Source organism: Fopius arisanus, unplaced genomic scaffold (assembly GCF_000806365.1).
Source record: "Fopius arisanus strain USDA-PBARC FA_bdor unplaced genomic scaffold, ASM80636v1 scaffold00071, whole genome shotgun sequence".
In the NCBI taxonomy this organism is placed as follows: Eukaryota; Metazoa; Arthropoda; class Insecta; order Hymenoptera; family Braconidae; genus Fopius; species Fopius arisanus.
This window is the reverse complement of record NW_011887810.1, coordinates 122,522-146,403: the sequence shown is the minus strand read 5'-3', so window position 1 is coordinate 146,403 and position 23,882 is coordinate 122,522. Positions and strand designations below refer to the sequence as shown.

General features: G+C 35.7%; 4 protein-coding genes across 14 annotated transcripts in view; all 4 read right to left on the bottom strand.

Annotated features, from left to right (window-relative positions):
• The window catches only part of Dgk (diacyl glycerol kinase 1), a gene marked incomplete in the record, with an annotated part of 44,779 nt that extends 38,028 nt beyond the window's left edge, over positions 1-6,751 (bottom strand). The window contains 1 exon segment of the mRNA XM_011309930.1: positions 6,436-6,751.
• A 2,017-nt stretch (positions 6,752-8,768) lies between these two features.
• Positions 8,769-13,534, bottom strand: Start1 (Steroidogenic acute regulatory protein-like). 2 transcript variants are annotated; one of them, XM_011309927.1, is made up of 11 exons: positions 13,337-13,534; positions 12,685-12,980; positions 12,549-12,629; positions 12,090-12,167; positions 11,976-12,029; positions 11,405-11,537; positions 11,129-11,343; positions 10,406-10,555; positions 10,164-10,268; positions 9,927-10,099; positions 8,769-9,471 (listed from the first exon to the last, which is right to left on the bottom strand). In XM_011309927.1, exons 2-11 carry the CDS (start codon positions 12,928-12,930, stop codon positions 9,258-9,260), a joined length of 1,449 nt encoding a protein of 482 aa, XP_011308229.1. In that variant the 5' UTR covers positions 12,931-12,980; positions 13,337-13,534; the 3' UTR covers positions 8,769-9,257. The 2 variants fall into 2 exon arrangements, with proteins under 2 accessions (XP_011308229.1, XP_011308230.1); XM_011309928.1 differs by lacking the exon at positions 13,337-13,534 and adding an exon at positions 13,206-13,295.
• Positions 13,535-13,617: 83 nt separating this feature from the next.
• On the bottom strand, positions 13,618-16,147 carry Nadk2 (NAD kinase 2, mitochondrial). Of its 2 annotated transcripts, none has more exons than XM_011309926.1 (4): positions 15,726-16,147; positions 14,682-15,337; positions 14,337-14,601; positions 13,618-14,204 (listed from the first exon to the last, which is right to left on the bottom strand). In XM_011309926.1, the coding sequence occupies exons 2-4, from the start codon at positions 15,306-15,308 to the stop codon at positions 13,972-13,974; spliced, it is 1,125 nt and encodes a 374-aa protein (XP_011308228.1). In that variant the 5' UTR covers positions 15,309-15,337; positions 15,726-16,147; the 3' UTR covers positions 13,618-13,971. The 2 variants fall into 2 exon arrangements, with proteins under 2 accessions (XP_011308228.1, XP_011308227.1); XM_011309925.1 differs by having other exon boundaries at positions 15,715-16,146.
• Positions 16,148-17,257: 1,110 nt separating this feature from the next.
• tou (toutatis) overlaps positions 17,258-23,882 on the bottom strand; it is a 45,019-nt gene continuing 38,394 nt past the window's right edge. For 8 of the 9 annotated variants that reach the window (XM_011309915.1, XM_011309921.1, XM_011309924.1 and 5 more), the window contains 6 exons: positions 21,383-23,880; positions 21,083-21,204; positions 20,507-20,648; positions 20,287-20,420; positions 18,391-18,675; positions 17,258-18,147 (listed from right to left, as the gene is read on the bottom strand). In XM_011309915.1, the coding sequence (XP_011308217.1) occupies positions 17,970-18,147; positions 18,391-18,675; positions 20,287-20,420; positions 20,507-20,648; positions 21,083-21,204; positions 21,383-23,880 (3,359 nt within the window). In that variant the 3' untranslated portion in view covers positions 17,258-17,969. Of the gene's footprint in view, positions 18,148-18,390; positions 18,676-18,967; positions 19,032-20,286; positions 20,421-20,506; positions 20,649-21,082; positions 21,205-21,382; positions 23,881-23,882 lie in introns of those variants that run through there. The other variant, XM_011309923.1, reaches the window with a different exon arrangement.

The following is a 23,882-nucleotide window of genomic DNA, read 5'->3' as shown; positions in this document are numbered from 1 at the left end:
TTGGAGATGACCGTTGACCGATGGGTCACGATCATTTCCGGGTTTTCCCGATTGGTGATTTTTGGTGAAAAGCCGCCCATAATTATCTCCATTTTAAACAAGGTCCTGAAAACAATTTCGCTATCTCCATTGCCTTCAAAGATATTCTTCGAAAACTCGACTAGTGGAGCCATTACCCCTCGGTTCCGGATTAAAAATGAAAATTAAAAACTAATCAGAATCGTCTGCACGTGATTCTATTGGAGAAAAATCCTTATTTAAACTTAAATGGTTTTAAATAAAATAAATAAACAGTTGGAGAATTAATTTGTTCATAATTTTATGGGAAATGAATTCGGTTGAGTCGCTAATGACTCGAGCATTTCCGTGAGGAGATCCTGAATTTACTCAGCTATATACGAGTACATATATATATACTCATATATAATACTGCAGGGAAATGGTAAATTGATGGCTACATGGAGGAATTTTTTATGCCGAGAGAAATGGGGGATACTCCGGAGAGAATCAATTTTTTTTTATGATGATTGTAGTTCTCTTCGAGTCACTATATCATCATGCGGTAGAAATGATTTATAAAAATCCGAGGGCCAGTCCAAAAAGCAGACACAAAGTAAAAAAAAATAATAATAATTGTCCCCTAATAATAAAAAGAGTACAACAATTTTCGTCATTGATTTAGTGCAGCTCAGACCTTCCATCTGAGTCTAACTCAAGATTATAAAAAAAATTAATGAATTATCCTTCTATTCAAAATGTTTAAAAATGTTTAAAATGTTATGATTAATATAAATTAAAATTATAGTATTGAATATTATTAATATCATTGTTATCAATAAAATCCGTGGAAAAATCTAGACGTAAATGACGATTTTGTATAAATAAAAATAAAGAGAATGAATAAAATTTAGATTGTAATAAATTAAAGGAATTGCATTCCGGATAGTTTTTTTTTCTGAATGCAAGTAGCCAAATTTCAGATGAACGTTGGAGGCAGTAGTATTTTTTTATTCGAGACAAGAAGACGTTACACTATACCGTTCCTTTCATTTCGTCTGTTATCGTCGTCGTTTTAACGTGCGAGCCGTTCCAACAGGTTGTTGATTCAACCGCACTACTTTTTTTTTTCTACATTCATTCCTTGTCGGATTATTTCCCAAGATGTAGTGACCACTGATGAAAGATCAGAGGTTTTTTCACCCCCGAATTATGATTGAAGGGAGCGAAAAAAAATTACTCGTTCGAGTTAAATCTTTTTGAAAAAGTCCAGAGGTGATAACAAATTTTTTCCACTTATTATACTATATCTTATTAAACATAAATATTATAAAAAATTGTCAATTAAACATTTTTTTAATGGAAAAAAATATTTGATGATCAATTTCATCGGAATTCAATTAAATATCGATTCCAATATCGACTGACAAAAGTGAAATCGAATAAAATTTGAAAAAGGCCTTTTCTTAAAATTCGATTGTAATATATTTTTCAATAAAAATTAAACAAATAAATTCAACTCTGAACAACTCTAAACATCAAGTTCATTAATTTGAGTTTCAATCTCACGTTTTAAAATATTTAATGTCAATTTTTTTTACTTTTGATCTTAATAAAAATTCTCGCATGCAAAGGAAAAATTAAAAAATGGTGACCGCTCTAAACTCAACCATAATATCACTCTCACAATATTCCCAGAAAATATTACAAGTCCAGATATTACAATATTATATTATTTTCAATGATATAATAAATGAAAGAATTAGAATATAAATTTTGTACTGCGCAGGAATATTACACTGGCAAAATATTGTTGACCTCAATTATTTTTGAAACAATATCCCTAAGTGTAGTGGATTGTTGTGATTTGCTTGAGCGAGCTGGGGATTACTTTGGTATGCATTGAGAAATCGATATATTTTGCGTACCACATTGAGCACTGCCTGAGTACCTATTTCTACCGATTGAATTCATGATTCGGTCTGATGTGGCCCATCTTCGAGGGTCCTAACGTCATTTCGTCATTTGAAATCTTTAAAAATCATTGGCATATAACGGGAGAGCTGTAGCGAGTAAAAGTTCGAGGGTAATTGACAATTATGTATAAAAAATATGAGAATTTATTATGTTGTTTTCCTGGTTCTTGTAATGTTTCGAAATAATGTGTGTTTTGTTGAAATATTTTTAGCTGCAATACTTTGAAGCAACTAGGTACTGACGCGCGCATATTTTATGGTATATAGTGAAAGAAAAAGAAGCATGGAATTGTTTTTAAACAAATAATTATATAGTATATATTATATATAGATAAAATGGTATGTAATTCAATTTAAATTGAATATTTAATGTATATTTTTATCATTTATTTATTCTTTTCGTATATATATCTAGTATATATAATATATCATAAACATTATATCATGATATTTAATTTGTTTAAAAAAGGTAGTATTGCATTATATGATACATTAGTAGAATGAAACAGTGACACAAAACGGTACGTGAATTTTTGAATTAAGGCCCGGGTGGGGCCTTATCTATCGAACGTCGACTTTTGTTTAAATTTTGTGTTGCGGAAAGCACTTGAATGGACATGAAAAAAAAATGAAAAAAAAAGAGATCGATATTATTTAAAAGAGATTTACCAAGTTTGCTAAAAAATAATAAAAAATACGTAGCTTACTATTGCATCTAGCTGTCACTCAATCTTTTGGAGAACAATGGTAAGCTTCGTAATTTTTATTATTTTTTTGTAATCTTGGTAGATCCCTTTTAAACAATATCTTTAGCGCCCTTCAATAATTTTTCCTCTTTTTTTTCATTATTTTTTTATAACCATTCGATTAGCTCCCGTGCCACAAATTTGATCCCAAATTTTAATGTATTTTAAGCTAAAAAGATAAAATTTAAACAAATGATGACAGTCGATAGATAGTCTACCCGGACCTTAAGGTGGTTGTCGCGCGACAGTCTCTGTAAAAAGTTTATCCGCTGTAAAACGGGCCAGTTTAGAACACAATCTTTTAGCGGTATATAGTCTCACTTGATTGATTGCATCGTGCATGGATAGCTAAAGCATAACTATATATTTTCCATATTAACTATTTGCAATTATATAAATTCATGAATTTCCGATAATTATATTCCGTAAACCAAACGGTCAATCGATTTGATTTTTTCTTCTGTATTTCCTCCCACGATGTATATTCCACGTTTTTTTTATTTCAGAAACTGTCGAGCCGTTGATTTTTAAAAAATTCTAATCGGCAAAACTCCATTTAAACACGTGTTCAATCACTCGAATTTCAACAATTTATATCTCAACTTCAAAACGGTCAATTGCAAACGGAAAAGGCTCATTTTGTTGCTAATTTTTCAAACTATTCACCATAAAATTGTTAACGAAAACTGTCGAAAAAAAATTCTACGCGACAACAACCTTAAGGAATAATTATCCCAGTGGTAATATTTCTAGTTGTTATTTTGATAGGTAACTAGGAAAATTAATGAATTGTCCCTGGGAATAAGAGATTATTTGAAAAGAATTCGCATCGGTATTCACCTAGAGGAGTTCAACCTGTCATTTTGTTCTTTACCATTCAAGGAATATCTCAAGGAAGACACACAGATTGTCCATTATCTACGTGAATTGATTATCGTACAATGGGCTCTAAAGCATCATACCCTGAAGGCTAGCTTAATTAACTGGAAGGGGTATTGAATATCGGTATCTTCCCTCGACATCCAGTACAGAATGTATTATTCACTCGTCTCGCTAAGAATAACCCCTACCATTATTTTCGATATAAATAGTTCAAGTTGTTCCACGTCTTTGTTCAATTTTCTATTGGAAATACTTATGCAAATAGTTATGCACATGAGTCTATAGAGGAGGAAAAAATCGAGTTGTTCAGAGCTGAAATTATTTGTTCAATTTTTATTAAAAAATATATTTTAATCGAATTTTACGAAAAAATTTTTTTTTTGAGATTTCATTTCGATTTCCCGAGTCTGTCGATATTGTCGATATTGGAATCGATATTTCATTGAATTTCGATGGATTTTTCGTCGCGGATTTCAAACAATATTTTCTAGGATGTAGTGCACTTTTCTTACTTTTATCGCGAACTTAAATTAGATAAGTTTTACCGGAAACCATCTATCATACTGAAGTTGAAGGAAAAAGGGACGAAAATAATAATAACGCATCCGACGAAATATCGGAGATGACCGCAGGCCATACATTTCCGCGGATTTTTTACGCACGTTCTCTGATTATTTGTCTGTAATTACTGGAGAAAATTAACGTCATGATAATTTTTATGAAAATTCGCAGACATAATCCAAAAATCAACCATAAATTTTCAGTTCTACTCAATTATTTCTGAAGCATCAGCGAAATTCCATTGCAATAAAAATTTCCGTGATTCTTCAGCTAAAATTCATTTTCATTCATTAAAATATAATTTACTCCCGATTTGTTGCGGTTGAAACTTCAGGAATAAAATAAATCCATTCGTCCAAGTCCTCAAAATTCAAATGGATTAATTATCAAAGAAAGATCGACCGGAAATTTTTAACTCTATTCAATTTTTCTCGAAATATCAGCGAAAAATTAAAAATTACAGCGTGATAAATAAAAAATGAAAAAAAATAAAATTGATGATTTAATTAAATGAAATTTACTCCCAATTTATTGCGTCGGAAACTTCAGTAGTAAAATTACGTCGTCCCAAGTCCTCAAAATTGAAATTTATTGATTTTCAGAGAAAACCCAATCATAAATTTTCAATTTGATTCAATTTTTCCGGAGGCATCAGTAAATATTACCGCAAATTATCAGGTAAAATTCATTGAAAGAGTTGTAAAAGTAAAATTGACGATTCAGTTAAATATAATTAATTTCCAATTCTTTGCGTCTAAAACTTCAGGAATAATATTAATCCATTCATCACAAGTCCTTAAAATTCAAATCTACTGATTTTCCGAGAAAACCCAATCAGAAATTTCCAATTCTCTTCAATTTTCCCCGAAACATGAGCAGAATCGCACCGCGATAAAAATAACCACAAATTATCAGGTAAAATTCATTCAAAAGTTGTAAAAGTAAAATTGATGATTCAGTTGAATATAATTAACTTCCAATTCTTTGCGTCTAAAACTTCAGGAATAATATTAATCCATTCATCACAAGTCCTTAAAATTCAAATCTACTGATTTTCCGAGAAAACCCAATCAGAAATTTCCAATTCTCTTCAATTTTCTCCGAAAAATGAGCAGAATTGCACCGCGATAAAAATAACCACAAATTATCACGTAAAATTCATTCAAAAGTTGTAAAAGTAAAATTGATGATTCAGTTAAATATAATTAACTTCCAATTCTTTGCGTCTAAAACTTCAGGAATAATATTAATCCATTCATCACAAGTCCTTAAAATTCAAATCTACTGAGTTTCCGAGAAAACCCAATCAGAAATTTCCAATTCTTTTCAATTTTCTCCGAAAAATGAGCAGAATTGCACCGCGATAAAAATAACCACAAATTATGAGGTAAAATTCATCCCAAAATGTGAAAAAGTACAACCGACGATTGAATCAAATGTAATTCATCAGGAAAAATTGCAAAATAAAATATAGGATTCTCTAAACTACAATGAACTTACCCCTCAGAAGTGAACCGAATGGATTAAAACGTTTTGCCCCGAAACAACCTCAAGGCTCGTGAAAAATGACAAATCGAATGATCCAGTTCGAGTTTTCAATAAACAGTAAACAAACTTGAATGCCGAGTGGATCGAATGGTCATACAGATGTTGGCGTACACTAAATCCCACGTACACAGAACCGAATGTTCGTCTGGGCTTTGCCCGGTCGATCGCAATACAACGTACACGATGAATCCCCGTCCGCCCACTCGTGACTATTTCTCCTTTTACACTACCCTTTATTCCAGTTTTCCCCATTTTATATTTTTTATTCCCCCCTTTTTTTTTTGTTGCCAAACAAACTCAACCGCTTTTTTCCGCTGGTCGAATGGTCACGCGTTATTCCATCGCACCGCGGATTCCATCGTGGGATTAAAAATAAAAATAAAACCAACAATTGTTCCACTCTATTCCGGAATTGTAATCCAAAACACCGGGATCTGGTAATTCCCTGGGCGAATGCCATTACTGGTGTGAATTTTCGACTTGATTTAACAACTATTTCTGAAATTAAAGTGCAATTCACGTGGGAATAAGTGGAAAATACGGTAATGGGAGTGGGTGAATTTTCGCTGGGAGTTAATGCCGGAATTGTCGGAAATTTCATTGCGGACACATGCATTAAATATGTAGAAGGTCATGAGCCAGAGACCAGACGAATTTGACCAGAAATAAGAATAAAATTAAGCAATTACTTTGTTTCCCCGGTAAACAATTGATTTGAAACTCACCATAACGGCGCCATCCCTACGTACAAAAAGATTTTCCCGCTTTAGTTTTCCCTCATGGAGTCAATGAGATGATGTTGATATTGTTTTATGATAAAATCCCTTATCTCAACATCACAGAAGGCTCGCCGAATCGATGGGAGTAATCCTCGTTACCGGTGTGTCAGCGATTGTTTATTGATAGTTCGATGATTATTAATTTTAAGACGAGAAGCGGCTTTAGGGTGATGATTGTAGTGGATGATCTGGAAGTGGAATTGTGATTTTTGGTGGATACATTAAGAATTCTGTGGCGAACTCACGAGGCGCACACGCGCCCAACGCGGAACCAACTGACGACGTACCGCGACTAGATAACCCAGTGAGTACTTTCTCAATATTGCGCGAAATCAACGCGCGCAGCATCTCGAGTACCTATGCTTTTTTTAAAAACTCCAGGTGTCCAAGAATTGTCACGGTTTTTCACTTTGTTTAGCTGATGAAAATCATTTTTCCACACGCTGTGGATAAAGTGGCATTTTACGCACGCTCCATGTTGAAATAGTTGAGGACAGATTTTCCATTATTGTACAAAAACTAATCGATAAAGATTTATGACATACTAGGAAAAATTGTTCCAGGAAAGGGACTAGTTTATAATCGCTTCTTCTCCACTTTCTCGGTTTAAGGCTAAACATATGTTAAAATTCGAAGAAGGACTGTTTTCTCTTATAACTTTTATTCTTATTAACTTTTATTAACTCAACATTTATTCTTGGTTTTTTCAGTTAGAATTTTTGCTTCTGTGATCATAGTCAGTCTCTGGATAACTCTGTTCCAGTGAAGACGTGCCTTTATCGTGCTAATATATATTCCCTATATAATAATAATATCTAATATTTAGTATATAATAGCTTATCAAGTATTTTACACTGTTTCTTAAATATGATTTATTCACTTGCATCCACATTCCAATACTCCATGTGCGCACAATAATCCACATGCACGAAAAGTGTTACCGTTTTTCGCTGCATGGATGATGATGAAAATGATTTTTTCGCTACACTGTGCGTAAAGTGACAGTTTGCACACGCTCCGTGTGCGTAAAAATCTCATTTCTCACATGCTGTGATGGAATAGTTATTTTCAGGACTAGCCGTGGAAAGCAGATCATCCCTCGTCACATGCAAAATTGATAAGCATCGGGAAATATGTGGGGAAAGGTAATGTTTTCCACGGCGTGGTTTTAAGGATATTCTCAAAAATTCGTTTTTTCATTTTTTTTTTGCAAACGCATTATGGGATTGACGTGAAAAAATATAACGCTTGTGCGTTGTGTCATTATTTAATGGCTCATGAAGTTTCAAGGTGGTGGGAACATTATTCTGCGTTTTTTTCTAGACCTTTAAAAAGAACTACAGAACTGTAGAGAAAATGCGCAAAAAAATTCGCACTACCGTAAAACTTCGTGTTTTCTTCCATCAATTTCATCGATGATTTACCAAAATATTTAAAAAACATGAATATTGGCTAGGTATGGGTCTGAAACATGCTTAACAAAATTTTTCCAGGCGCAGGGCCTGGGAAACGCGATTCTATCGATGCGTATCGTTCAGAAAATTAAGTTTTTCAGGCGCATCTGCAAATAGTATATTTCGTCACTTGACTGAAAAGGAGTTTTCTGAAGATTGTGAGTTTACAGCCTGAGAGCAAGCTATAAATGCATACACAATCGTCAGAAAAGTATTTTGGCAACGCATTTTATCAAAATCCGCGCCATCAGCGCGAATCAATTGATAAAATACGATCAATCGATCAGATAGATCCTTTTAGCATAAATTACTATTTTGTCATTTAATCTTTATTTTAATTTTTATTATTTTTAAAATCAAAATATTGTTCATCACTCGGTCGAAAAGAATTTTTCTGGCGATTGTGTTTACAGAATAAACCGACAATGGCCCGGAAAGGTCCTATATGTTAAAGTTCCTCGTCGAATTATATCATTATTATTATTGATATTATGATTGTTCAATTTATAGGCATGAAAATATTTTTTATAAATTATTTCTCAAACTATTTTTTCATAAAAAAAATTTGTATGTATATGTGTTTTTTAATCGTTTTATATGTGGTATAATTCATATTAGACAGTTGTTTACTTAAATTGTACAATTGCTTATACCGAATTACTGTACACATATACGCGCGCAGCATACGTCGCGCGCAGGAGACAGTGATTAACTAATTTTTATGTATATACATATGATATTTAAAAAATTTATAATTCATCGAAAAAGTTTTGTGGTAAATTCAATTGGCAAAGGGAATTTAATAAAACCCAAACATTATATAAATATTAAAAATTTATTTTTACACTTGAGAGAAATCACAATCAATAAATCCCATAGAAATGATAGAACTCATTGCACAAATCGAAACATGAGACAGAATATTAAATGCTAGAGCACTTGCAATAACAACTGTACAATATAAAGAGTTTCAGCCCCATAATTGAATCGCGAGTGAACAGTTCCCACTCACCCATTCATCACGTTAATTACTCCCTTCAATAGATCTCCTCGGGCAATCCATTCAGTTAATGACAACAAAATATAAAATTCCCCAAGTTTCACGAGAAATCGCAGCTTCCTCCACGCTATCTAGCCTAATTTTATCACAAAAAAACTTATAAATTCAGGTAGGCAGAAGAAATAGATCAGAAAAAAATAGTCCACACATTCAAAACACCCAACTTAATAGACCATAAGAAAATTAACATTGATCTATTTTTTCTGTAATCTATTTCTTTAGGGATTCATAAATTCGAGTATTTGTTGTGGTATTTAGGAGAATGAGGGGGACAAGTTTTCCACGTGAGCTCTCAATGAGCTCATGAAATTAATCATTGTACTGTTGAGGGCGTTATCGATGACCCGTTGTGGCAGCCATCCTTTCAAATTAGTGTTCAATATCCATATGAATTTGCAATTATTCTTTTTTCTATCGCTTTGAGTGACTAATCGTTGTGTTGCCCAGCAAACAATTCCATTTTCCCCTCTGCAATTTAAATCAGTTAAGCATTCAAATGATCGGTATAATAATATTCCCACTTAATTAATTAACTAACTCATCTTGCACAGACAATTCCCATCATCCCAGCAATATTCGTAATTATCTTTTGATGAATTTATTGAATAATAAATAAATTAATAAAATTAATTGTTTAATAAATTAATTGAGATTTTAAAAAATTAGCGATTTTTTGACTTTATGCGACTGAATGTAAAGTCAATATTTTCATAGAAAAAAGTATATTTTGGCTTTATTTTGCCCGGAATTCTTCTCCTCGCAATGGTTTATTTACATCCAGTAGCCCAGAAGTGGTAGAATGAGGAAAGCGAAAGATACGCGAGCACAGAAATTGACATGCGACTATAACGGAATTCTACTGTATAATTTTTCAACATTGCAGAGTAGTCATTGGCGAAATTGAGCGATTGAATCCTTGATACCTGATATAATTTTTACGGTGTGGAACATCGGAATTAGCCGAGACTCCACTGCTGATGAAATAATCGCCACACTGACCGCGATGACGTAGTGTGATAAAGTCCCTAGCACCCACAAGGCCTCCCCCGAAGCTCTTTGTTGACTGATAAACGATATCAGTGTCCTCGTCGATAATCTGTTCGTTATTAAATCGGGTTAAATACTAGAGACATGAGGAATATTTAACGTTCAAAATTAACCTGCAATTTTTTGGCATCTGTTACTTCCTTGTTCCAGGAGGGAAGATCCTCCACCCACTCGAAGAGACGGTCCAGGAGCTGCGAGGCAGGAGCTTCCACTATCCCCTGATGAATCATTTCATTTATATTTTTTTTTACATTGAAATATTGAGTCATTCAATTGAATTGAAATATTTTTGTATTTTTTTTTGTAAATAATTGTCAGGATAAATCGTATATTTTATTGTAGCGAAATGTCTCACCTCTATGCGCACAACTTTCCCATAACTCCGATTCACTGCAGATATAACATCTCCTTCTAGAGTCGTCGTTATCGTCTTCCAGTCGTTGGATATCAACAAATGATGCGCTTGCTCCATCAGTGTTGCTGCTTTTCTCTTGTATTCATCGATCTACACAATAACAATCATTTTTCATAATGGACATCCGGCTTAATAAATCTCTTTGTCAGTTTATCGTAATTTACAGAGAAAAAAATTTCCTCGACGTTGGAAGAGTTTTTTGTTAGTAAAAAAAACCACTTTTTGTGAGCGAAATTTAATTAAGGGTGTTCTCAACACCCATAATAGCTAAAATTAAAAATTAAAATTAAAATTAAAATTAAAAAATAAAAAAATAATAAAAAAAAAATAAAATTAAAATTAACGTTTTTCCCTTTTACTGTCAAATTTACTATGAGGTGAACGTAAAAAATTATCAAGTTTTTGCGTTTTGTAATTATTCAATGACTCGCGAAGTTTCAAGGGGGTGCGAACATTTTTCAGCGTTTTTTATAAACTTGAAAAAGGATCACAAAAATGAAGAGAAATTGCGTGGAAATGATGTCACCACCACAAAACGTCGTATACCATTAACTAATTGCTATTATTATTATTATCATTATTATGCAATATCTTCTCGTGCCTTTGAAAGATCTGGGTATTAAATCTATAACTATTACAATGGGAAATATCTTGTTCACTGACTTGTTGGAGTGTTAATGGAGGCATGGTGGGAATTTTGTTAGAAACATCCTCGTCACTCCTGGTGTCTCGTCTCCGAAAAGCCCTAGGTTCCTCGTCGTCCGAGTGTGTGGGAGAGTCCATGGGTGTAAAGAAATTTCCCACACTCTCGGCCATGCGGCTTGGAGGGCCATCGAAACCGGGTCTCAGCAGTGGTGATCGTTCAGAATCAACAGCATCTGAGAATAAATAAATAAAGGAATTCATTCCGCAGAAATGCATAATTAACGAAGGATTTACTTATTATCCATTGTCTGGCCTGAGATTCTTGCGGCACAACACGACTATCGAAGAACCAAGTCTCTCCCCACGCGAGGACGAATGAAGCTATGATGAGAAGAGCTTGGAACCCTGGCTGTGTCACACCACTCCACTGCAGATGAAACTTCAATTAATTTTCACCAATTCCCATTATGTTTTTTGAGAACGCCACAAATTTCCTGGGGTTATTTTGGAAATCAATAATTTGTCATATTCCTGTACAAATTATTCTGCTATTATAAATTATTACCCTTGAATTAATTTTTTTTTAATGTTAAGATAAAGTTGCTCAGTTAAATCAAGAGGGAAACCACTAGAATTCTTGAAATTCTTCGTTATAATTTATAAATGTGAATGAAGAAGAGTCTCCAGAATTCTTGAAAGGCATTGTGACTTTCAATCTGTCACCTGAGCTGAAACAAGTGCAGGGCGACTGTAATCAGTCCCTCAAAACAAATATTTTCACTCGGTTAACGATTTCAGCCAGTTTTTCATTTCGATTTTTATCAAGAATTTTTACAGAATTATTCTCCAATAATTAATCACTTACATTGAACATGTAGACCTTAGCTGCCAGGAAGGCACTCGTTGTGGCAGTGGTGAGCTGCAAGTATTTGCATTTATCGTGTAATAAATTATGAAATTGTTTAATAGAAATACTCACGGCTATGCTCCACCAGTGGCTTATGTACAGCAGACCGTAGAACAAGAGAAGAATTATGAATCTGCATGCTGCTAACATCTAAACGTAATTCCCCATTATTACGCAATGAAGCATAATTCAGATTGTAAAAAAAAATCAAAGTTTCTTTCATTCATTCGAATTTCAATGAATCGAAACTCTCATTAATTACTTAATTAATTAAATTGATCATGCATTTTAATATTTCAGTGAAGAAGTAGCGAAATTAAAAATCGAATTTCCCATTTTTCATATTTATCTACTTATCTCGAAAGTTATCAATTCAAGAGAAAAATAGTTAAATAGTTTTCTATAGTTGATTAAATTTTCGAGAGAAATTGCTTTCTGAGATCTTCTCCTAAAATCAGTGGTTTCTCATATTAATTGTCATTTACAAACTCGACTGATCTCTTTAACATTTCAATTTTTGATGGGACTTACGACAATATCGAATAATGAAGTCTGGATGTTGTAGTGGACCACTTGCTGGATGAGAGCTGTTGTGATATTCTCCCCTGCTATCTGCAATGGAAATTTATTTAAATAATTGTTCGGGAATTATCACTGGAATACTTACTGTAGTGCATATGAGCCACATGAGACAAGTGAAGAGCAAATCAAAAGTGACTAGCAAACAAAAGAATCTTCTGACAGGAGACATTCGGCCATTGTGTCGACTTCCAGCTATCAAATCCTCGGAGACGACGTAGTCCCTGTTGATGCTGCTTATGCTACGCTGATAAGAGCTCCTCTGGGACTGGACTGAACCACTCAGAAGATTCTCAGCAGCCACTCGGATCTGCCTGTCCTCCTCGGTCATCATCTCGATGAATTTTTTGTGGTACTATTCAGGATTGAGGACTGTACCATGACCTGACGAGATTTGGGGGATGAAAATTTGGAATAATGGATTGGATTTTTGGGAAGTAAATGTAACGTCTTTTAAAAATCGTGATTTCCATCAACCAACTACTAATTTCATCTACATTCTACCCCTCAATAATAATTCAAAAATATATTGAAGAAAAATCGGTTTTACGACTCACAACCAAACAGACAACAATTGTCAATTGCATTAATTACTAGTATTCCTCTAACCTACAGAAAGAAGAGATTCGTCTGTCCTTGAACGAGAGTAATTGAAAAAAATGAAAATAACAGAACGATCGACAATTGACGATAAACAACGAACTTCCATTCATTTGTAATTCTTCGTAATACAAATGTACCTGTGGGCAGTTGTTAAATCGAGTTAATGAATCAGTGTCATTGTTACAACTGAATTCGCACCATTGGACACACGTTTATATGTCAAAATGACTCATGCCTCGATAATGATCGGATTTTGTGTATTAAAAATCAGATTCGTGCCCCAATCTCCTGATTTATCACCTATAAACACTAGCTCTAACGTGACATGACAATCAAAATCATCTGTTTAGTGGACTGGAGCTGAACTTCAGTCACTGTCCACAAGATGACGCAGAAATAATGGATTTAGGCGGAAGACTTGAATAAACGGAGAAATTTATTGGGTATAAATATACAAAATAAAATATGGTTGTTTAATAAATTACTTCAGTAGCAGTGGTAAAGTGATATCAACCGAATTTTACAGCTTTCTCGGATATCAATTAATCTAACAACCTAGTGACTTCAGGATAAAATGTCAAGAGGCTTTTTTGTCAGGCATTTAATCAAGTATAAAAAAATTCTCTAGTGTTTTCACCTCAAATTCATTATTTTCGAGATAATTAAGAGAAATATCTGTTTTTAAAAATAATAAATTTGGCAAATAAATGGATAATTTAAGAATAGTAAACTCGAATTGTCACTTTACCATTTGCTGTTTTTTCAATAAGAATCACTGATTTAGTTCGATGGTCCGGAGACGATCCTCGTCGTGGGTCTCCAATATAGCAGATGTACCCACGTTGAAGGGTACCCCTATGCCACCATCAAAGACTAATCCCGCATCGTCACACTGCGATCTTATCGTTAAGGTATTGCAGTAGGCACGTTGGTTGATTGTCTTTGGTAAAGGCCACATGTCATTGGCAATGATATTACGAATAGCGTAACTCATCTTCGGATCATCTGAAAGCATCATTAATAAATAATACGCTATAATAAACGATATCTGCGATGCTAAGAGAGATACTGAAATTTTAGTGAGAAAATTTCGCTGTGAGTGTTAGAGGAGGAGATAGATTGTCAAATCTCTCATACCTGGCGAAAACTGAAGGCTGTTGTTAAAACTATGGCAGATCCAATCAATTTGTTCGTCGGAAAATGTCCTTTCAGGTTGAGCCACTCTGAGAAGATCACTGACCATCTGGGGTGTCACACTGTTTATGGCTTTATACCAGGAGCTAGATCCAGTCCCTGTACTCACACAGAGCCCTGAACACTTGACTTTATGAAAGTCATTTCTATTGTCGATTCTAATGTCCAGGGAACTAGTCCTCGCGGACAACGCCTCCCCGATGAATACCTGAAAACCATTATTTCGTTTATTATTTCAAAATTCATTATTTATTTATTTATTATTTGGTTCCTTATTTTAAAATTTACTTCATTCAAGGCGAGCCAAGGTAATCGACGCTCAGAGGTACTTTTGCTCTTGCAAAATTCCTCCTTTCCGGGTATCCTGGCGTCCTCATGCATATGAAACAGAGCACCCCAGATACCCTCTCCCTTCAGGGTCACCCTAATTCTCGTCCTCATGACGAATTCATAAGAGCCAGCTCTGAGTAATTCAAATATCTTTGGAATATCTCGGGAATACTCTTTTCCCAGCATCAGGAACCCCTCGGAAGTGTCAGGGTCTGAGTTAATTCCTAATATGGGCTTCTGATTGCCAAAAATCTGATTGGCACTGAGGAGAAAAGTTCCATCACCCCCGGTAGCGATAACGAGGTCAGCCCAGTCAAAATATGGCTTGTCAATAGTCAGCCGGTTTGTTAATTTGAAATCAATTTTATTTTTTTTTAGGGTTTCAATCACTTGCATCTGCACTCTCTTATTCTTTCGATGTCCCTCCACCATTCTCTCGTAATCCGTTTCCCTTTGGAGGACTCGTTTCTTGAATTCATCGTCACTTATGTCACCCTCGCGAATCCGTTCGACTTGATAACGCGATACTTTCGATACGATTAGAACTCTTTTTGGGATGAAGCTCGAATGATTGCAGATTACCATGTGCAATGGGGGGTGAAGGGTGAGAAATCCTGAAAAAATTATAAAATTCTTATGTAATTTTCTGCAATGGAAAAAGTCGATATTGCAAAATATGAAAATCTATTTTTCAAAGTAGAATGTTAATTGATAATGTAAAAAATTACTGCGTTGCAATTTTGCTAATCATTAAGTTCTTTCGAATTACCTCTGAATCCAAAAGAAATACTGAAATTTTGGCAAGAATATTTTTTATAGCTCTTATATCTCTTTGCAAATGATGTTCTGAAAGAAATTGAGGTATCCTTGAAAAACCCAAGGACAACACAGGACGACTTGTCCTTTACCTCCTGTGATATATTTTTAAAATATGAGAATGGATTTTATAATTGGAATCAATTCATTTGATTTTGATGATCGATTTACTTACTGCCCACATACCGGCGAAATTTATCGAGAACCGTCATCACCACTTGCTGGGAATTGAATTCACTGATTTATTGTTTGTCTGACGTGAGCATGCGTTCCAGGCATTCAGGGGCTCATCAGTGATTATAGAACACAATTTTCATTTTTTTTTCTCATTTAGATTGTCAGTACAACATAATGCATTTCTTCTCATAACCTCAATCGTAGATCTCAATGGCGAGTTCGATCAGCTGTTCGGATTCACTGCACACATGGATGGTGGGGCGAGGAGGGGAAGGTCGATGGGATCTTTAAAAACCTTCACCCAGATTCTCCAGAAATAATGAGAATGTCCATGGTTCGATATTAATTAATTTAAAAACTCTATAACAGCAGCCGGAGAAATAACGCAGATAATTCCGTCGATATTTATACATCAGGAATAAATTGATCAATTGAACACAATCTAGACTGATTTTAAAAATACAGACGAGGGGAACGGATAGAAAAAAAAAAATACTTTATCAATAATTTTTAGGAACGAATTTCCTGGAATATTTAACTCGTAAGTCAAAGATTCCGTTATCCCGCATTTTTTCGAAGCGATTTTTCAACTGAATAATCAAAACACCAGTGGGAATGGGAAATAATTGTAACAATTGAGATTAAAAAATAAAAAAACCCATTGACTCAATATTCTCGTTACACGGAGCACTAATTCCCCCAAAAATTCCGTCTACGTGAATTTATCTTTATTTATTTATTTGAATTTTCGTAATACATTAATTAAGTCTGGGTTTAAATATCATTCGTGAGTTGAAACTATTTTAAATATATCATAATCTGTTTGTCATCATTTTATTTATTCCTTTCGTAAGCTCACATTTATACTATATAGACAATAATAAGTTTACGAGTTCCTAGGATTTTTTATCCACGCGCCATACCTTAACGTCACTTCATCTATATTTTCAACGATATCGATCAATCGGAGACAATCGGCATTGTATCGAGCCAATTGTAATAACTATTACAAATTACTCGGTAATACTATGTATATATTTATATCATATCAGACGGTTTATCAACTAAATTCTCTCATCCTCTAATTCTTGTATAAAAAGCGGGGAAAGGGAATAGTTTTTCTTCTCACACGGGACTCTTTACTGATAAATTTTCACCTCCAAATACAATCGATTAATTCACCAAACAAACTTACTCTTAATTCGTCCTTCTAGCCATTAAATTTATTCGCAACAATTGAATTCTGGTGTAATTTTCCCACTAATCGAGAAAATAAGGCAATCAATTCAATGAAATTACAATCCAACTTATAATTCTCTCAATGTCTTCTATTCTCAAACTCTCACTTGATTTTATCTCTCTTTTATTCGATACCATCACTACGAATTCACTCAATCATCTGGATAATACGCAATATGAGTCAATAATTTACACACACAAAAAAAAAAGAAGATAAAAATGGTCGATACAATATTTTACAGCTCTCAAACAGAAGGAAAAACAAATGATTTTCAACAATTAATTTGATAAAATCATGAACACATGAGTAATCTTCTCGTTTATTCAGTCATAGGAATCGTCAAGCATTTAAACAAATAAAATTGAATGGTCTGAGTGAAGGAAACGATGAAAAGAATAAATCGATGGAATGACACAGAGTTTAAATAAATTTTCCCATTCGACAGCGGTCTCGATGAGAAATGCAGCAGAATAAATCAAATTCTCCTGCGCAACACTAATATTTACATAAACTCTCTCATCACTTATCACTTAATTCCTAAGTTATTCGTTAATAAAATGAACCAAAAGAGAATTCTATATTCAACGCCATCTAAATATCATACAACCTGAAATTACAATCTATGCTTTAGGCAGCTTATTATTTATTAAAGTATTATTATTATTTTTTTTGTGTTTTTTTTTCTTTCGTAAGTACAGTGATGGTAATATACAATATTTATCCTTTCATTTTGAACTGCCACTGCCTCTTTCTGAATTAGAAGGTCGTAATTCTATTGAATTCTTTCGATTTGAGTATTCTATTTTCGAATGTCAGTTCTTGAATGTTTGAATAATTAACTTGGCAATATGGATTTAACCACTAAAACGTGATTATTTATCGGGACAAATGAATAATGAATCTCAAATCTTCCACAAGGAAGATATTCCATTGTATTTTTAGTTTTGTTTTCTCTGTTTTTAGTAGTAAAAATGCGCAAAACTGTTACAAGTATTGCGCGATCTCCCCGTTCCTCAGCTATGGGTTTGTGGTGGAGGAGGTGGTGCACCCGTTATTTCGGTCCAACGCATTTCAAAGAAACTTCGCATACCGTGGCCGGCTTTACCAACTGGACTGTCATCCTCATTAAATACCTCACAATTTATGAACATTTGACGTACGTCAGTGCAAAATTCATCACGTGATTTATATCTAAAAAAAGTTAAAGACAATTTTCAATTCGGCACATTTTCTTCACTTCTGTGGATTATTTAATCTCCAGTGGAATATCTGGTATTATCATTTAACTCATATCTCTTTTTCACAAACATCTCATTGATTTTGCCGATAATTATTCACGAACTGATTAATAATGATGAAAAATCAAAAAAGCAGTTAAAATGAAGCACTTGATATTCCACATAAAAATAAATCCACAATGATAATTCTACTTACACAGTATCTTGGAGTTTTTTCTTTATAGTACTGAGGTCCATCGGTGTTTTAATAATTTTTTTATAAGTTGGAAATTGTTTAGTATTAACTGGCAGCAGAAATGGCCACGCTTCATCCTGTTGTTCCAACTGTTCAAGGAGTAATTTACACGGTGCTAATTCACGCTGTTGTTTCTTTGTTAAATTCCTGGCATTAGGCTCTTTACGGGGTGATGCAGTTGGTGTTGGTGGTTCCGATGTATTAGTATCATCACCATGGGTATTTGATGCCGTTGAAGGCGTTGGACTGCGTACAGACCAAAAACAATAAAACAAGAAAACAATACGGTTATTTGATCAAGTAACTCTCTCCTGACGCCAACAATAAATTCACCACAATCTTCTCAGTGACTATTTATTTCCTCGCTATAATCATCATTTTCACTGATTTCATCTCGGCAAGAACCGTCCCCCACGACCTTTTTACGTGCCAATGCAAAAGAAAAACGATTGAATTTAATCGATAGTGTGTCGGTTTGTTGATTTATCATAATATACTGACGTACAGGGTGTCCCGATTTATTCATTGAACAACGTACCATTAATTCACGTCAACGACTGGCACTCGTAACGTTGTTAACTCCATCGAGGACGTGGAACACCCTGCATGACACACAACATTAGATATCTGACTGTACAGGACCTCTTTGATCTTTAAATTCGTTTAACCAAATTAAAAAGAAACAGAAGGATCAAGAATTTCATTATTCTTTAAGAATGTTTATCCAGAACTCTCACCAATACTCCTTTTCATTTTCTATTCTTCAGGCACATTTTTTTCTAGACAACTTCAATCTTTCATTCCAACTTCAAACCATCGACACACGTCAGTTTTTTTTTTTTGCTATGAGATCTAGGAAAAATTCACATTGCTCGTTACTGCAATGTGAAAATAGATGCGTTTATTAAGAAATCGATAGATTTTCGCTTTTGTGCAGTTTATTCGGTGTCAAATTTCTATGTAATTTTTTTTTTGTAACAAAAAGGTGAAGGAGGGAATATCCCTGAGACTTGGAGAGATGGTGAAATTTTTGTTGAGAACTATTTTGTAGAGTGGAATGAGAGGTACGAAAAAGGTATTTATAAAATTTTCACGGTCTCTCTTAGATTCTGAGATATTCTCTTAATATTTACCTTTTCACTACTGATTTTACAAAGAGAAACAAAATTCAGCAGAAGATTATCAAATTAATGTCCAATATCTACAGAATAACAAAAAAAAATTTCACGTGGGAAGAAAAAAATCCATAAACCCAAAATTGTTACCACAAATAAATAAAGTGTTCCAATAAAATTTCCACCGAGTTTGAAAATAAATTCCATACAATTTATTAAATAAAATAAGTTTTTCCCCACATCTCCCAGTATTAATTTTTCATTTCCTAGCATTTGAGAATGAAAAATGTATTTATATTGTGGATGAGTGATTGCAATTAATTATTTTCCAACACCAGAAAATTTTGTTAAGTGTTTATTGATCAGCTGAAAAATTTCGATGTGTTTCCTATCCATAAAAAAGAGTTTCGGGCTTTCAAAGAAAAAAAAAAATAGTGGATAAACATCCTTAAGAAATTAAATTAAATAAACAACACTTGCCGAGGGGATTATCTCTGTGACGGTTTTCAACAGATGTTTACAATAACGGAGATGGTTCATTCACGTGATATCTTACTATACGTATTCTTCTGAATTCATAGGTTTTTATTAGACATGATTAGTATTAAATTAGTCATTAAATTAATCAATCGATTTTGCTGTTTTCGTTCTGTTTGGTGGTGGATTCGTGTGCTTTCGGTTTCTTATAAAGACATTTGAATGATTTTTCTGTTTTTGTTTGTTTTTTTTTTAGCGTAATCACCTAGCGGGCGGATGATCGGAACTTTCACTGTCTCTGGTGTTGCCTCCACTTTTATTATGACTCCTTCTTGTACTGTTACGTTTCTTTGGCTGTTTACTGTGACAGTTGGAGCAATACCATTTGCCTCTCGGCATCTGTAGAGGGGAGAAGAATGAAATGATGAGAATTGATTTTATTTGTCGCGCGAGGAACGCAGGGATATTTTCGATTGAATAAATACCTTAGGCATGACGGGATTGTGGCAATCGGTGTGATACGCTCGAGGGCACAATTCGCACAGCACCAGATTCTTCCCAACCCTTTTGCCGCATACCAGACAGTTTCTCTCGCCGGTCGCTTTGTTCATACATTCATGGCAATACCTGAATGACAAAATCGTTAATTATTCCACACCCGATGATTTTCATGAACAATTAAATGCTCATTTTATTTCAATTATTTTCTTCTTCGTTACTTTGAATTTGTGAATGCAATTGAAATTGAAGGAAAACTGAAGAAATTTCAAAGAATTTATTATATTTATTTTTCGACGCTAGTTCTTTTGACAATATCTCGAAATTGACGGAAGATATTTTGACGGACGACATTTTCATAGACATCGTTTTTCTAGCTCTCATATTTTTCTGTAAATAATGATTGCGCCAAAAAATCGCTATGTTCCTTCGATTTCTAGTTATCGGCGGGAAATTCGCCTCGAAAAAGATTCATTTATCCTAGCTTCGCTACTGTATTCATGGAATTATTGAAATTTATTCAATGAAATTGGAATAATTGAAATAGCATTGTTTGCACTTACCAATCACCATCAGGAATGTTCTCCATTTTTGGACGGAAGCAATAAGTATGGTATCCACGATCGCAACCATCACACAAGAGCAATTTGTCTTCGTTGTCACCACTATGACAAAACTGGCAATTCTGCAATGAAAAATAGATAATCCTCTTAATGCTACGATTATACCAAATTCATTCACTATAAATGGAAGTTAAGAAAGAAATAACGACTGGATTATCGAGAAAGTTCCACTGATTTTTAATTAATGGAAACATAAATTCCTAACTGCTTATTATTATTACAGAAAATACAAGTACTCACAGCCTTCATGATGCTCTTATCCCAGGCGATGCTTGCCTCGAGCATGTAGAGGGCCATAGCCAGCTGGGCTGAGGTGTGTGCACGAGCAGTTGCTTCCCTCCAATTATTGAGACCACGTGGTGTTGTCTCCTCGGGTGGAGGTGGTGCAGATCCACCATCAGAAGAATTGGAGCTTGCATTAGCAGCAGCAGCCTGTTCAGCCTTTAGTGCAGCCAAATTGGGATCACCAGTGCAAACACCCAACGGTGGTTTGAGATATCTCCTCTCGATAGCCGCCTCTAGGGACAAGAGCCTCTGCCTCGCCTGCTCCACAGCATTCACCTTCTCCATCTCGTGTAGTTTTTCAATCTCATCAGCCTCCTCACTGCCCGCCCTCGGTGGTAATTTCCACCCCTTCACCTGCATACTGGCATTAGCCACTTTATCCTCGAGTGCCTCCACCTGCTCGAGCAGCTGTGCATCAACCCTAACAGCGACAGTTTCACTCCAATCGGCGGGATTGTCAGGCCTCGATACCTCATCCTCCTCATCCTCCTCCTCCTCGTCATCAGCCCCAAGATCAGTGGCTGCTGTATTACCAGGATCAACATGAATTCTTCCAGTGACAGCTAAAAATGACTCCATCGTGGCCCACGTTGTTCTCTTGAGCTCCTTCTCCCTGACACCTCGTGAATGGAGGTGCTCCAGGAGCTCCTGAAATGTGTCAACGTCGGAAATCCTCCACCAGCCATACCTCAAATCCTCAGGAACGGGTTTAGCCTCGCCAGGAGGTGGCAGCCCATGAACCTTGAGGTACTCCAACTGTGCTGCCTCGTCCTGGGTGAGAATCAGGGGAGCTGGACTGTCGCATCTCTCGTATCCAGGACTAGCTGGTGGTGGAAATATTGGTATCCTGAGCTCAGCACTTTCAGCAATTCCAAATATCTGTTTAGAACTCGGTCCTGAAGTGTCACACGTCTCACGAGGAAGAATTGAGAACCAGGGCATATCCACCTCGTTAGCACCACCATTCACATCCTTCCCATTGGGGAGTCCATGAAGATGATTACACTTATCTCCATTCGATATATCACTCTTCTCCTCGATCTTCTCCTTAATGTCAACCTCCATCTCAGTCTCCTGTTTGATCTCCTCGGATGTGACATTTGTCTTGGCATCGCTCGTCGCATTGTCCTCCGTCTTCAGCTCGTTCACTTCCTTTTTGATGTTCTCGTTGATTTCAGCCTCCTCCTTGGGCTTCTCCTTGTCCTTCTCCTCTATCTCCTCCTCATCCTCCTTGTTGATAATTCCAGAACTATTTTTATCCTTCGTCTCCTCGATTCTCCCCTGCCACTTTTCATCGAGCTCAGCCTGCAGCTGTAGAATCTCTGGCTCAGCGCTCTCCATTGCCTCGACAAAAATTCCCCCAGCACAAGGCAACTCCCAGTATCTCCTCCAGTATCTGTCCTGTCCAAATACATGAGCTCGCAGCTGCTTGGACGAGCCATTGAGCTTCTGCAGCTGCTCCTCAGACTGCTTTAGTAATTTATCGAGCTTCTTACCAAGCTCCTCAGCAGACAGATTCTTGTCCTCCTCCTCCTCAGGCTGTGTACCCTCAGACTCATTCTCCGACATATCCTCCACCTCGTCCTCATGATGAATCTCCTCTGGTGTTGGTGTTGTATCCATCGTTGGATTATTAGTACTTGAATTGTTTGTCTCATCGTCAGCCTCTTTCTTCTCAATTGTTATCGTATCACCAGTCTTGTTGATGATAACACCCACTGCCTCCATCCTGACTTTTCTACTGTGAAGCTGTCGTAATTTTCGTATTTTCGTATCCAGAACAAAACGCTCTTTCTTCAGTTGAGCTACTGTCTCCAGACTACCCTCGATCTGGCGTATCACAGCTTTATTCTGGAGCAATTCATTGCACAGAAATCCTAGCATTTGAGCTTTGTGCGTTGGATTGAGGGCCAGGAAGGGTTTATCACGGAGTCTCTCCGACATCTTCCAGGTTTCGTTGTTGTGGAGGTGCTCGTAGAACTGGGCATTTTTGCCGGATGGTGTGGAGGGATAGTCACCACCATTCTGGTGGTGATCGGCGAATTTTTTGTCTCTTTCACGCTCAAGACAGACACCAGTCAGGGCTTTTACCTCACCGGTGGCATTGGCGTAGAGGTAGATACGCAATACCTCGCTGATATTGGCATGAGTGATGTCAGCCTGGCGAAGCGATTGACCAAGACCTGTGGTGTGACGAGCTGGCTGGGGAATTCCTGGATCTTCAATTGCACACACCAGGAGGTGCGTCATTACTGAGAGCATCTCCTCCTCGGCTTCCTCGTCGTTGAGGAGAGCCAGTTGCAGGCTCTTGAGGCTGGGCAAGGACTCCATATCGAAGCCGAGGGTCTCCCCAAAGTTGTGGAGAAATTCGAAGACCATCACAATCTCTGCAAATGCCTCACCCGAGAGCTTGAGACGTGGAATACGCTTCACCTGGGGGAGAGCCTTGTGATCT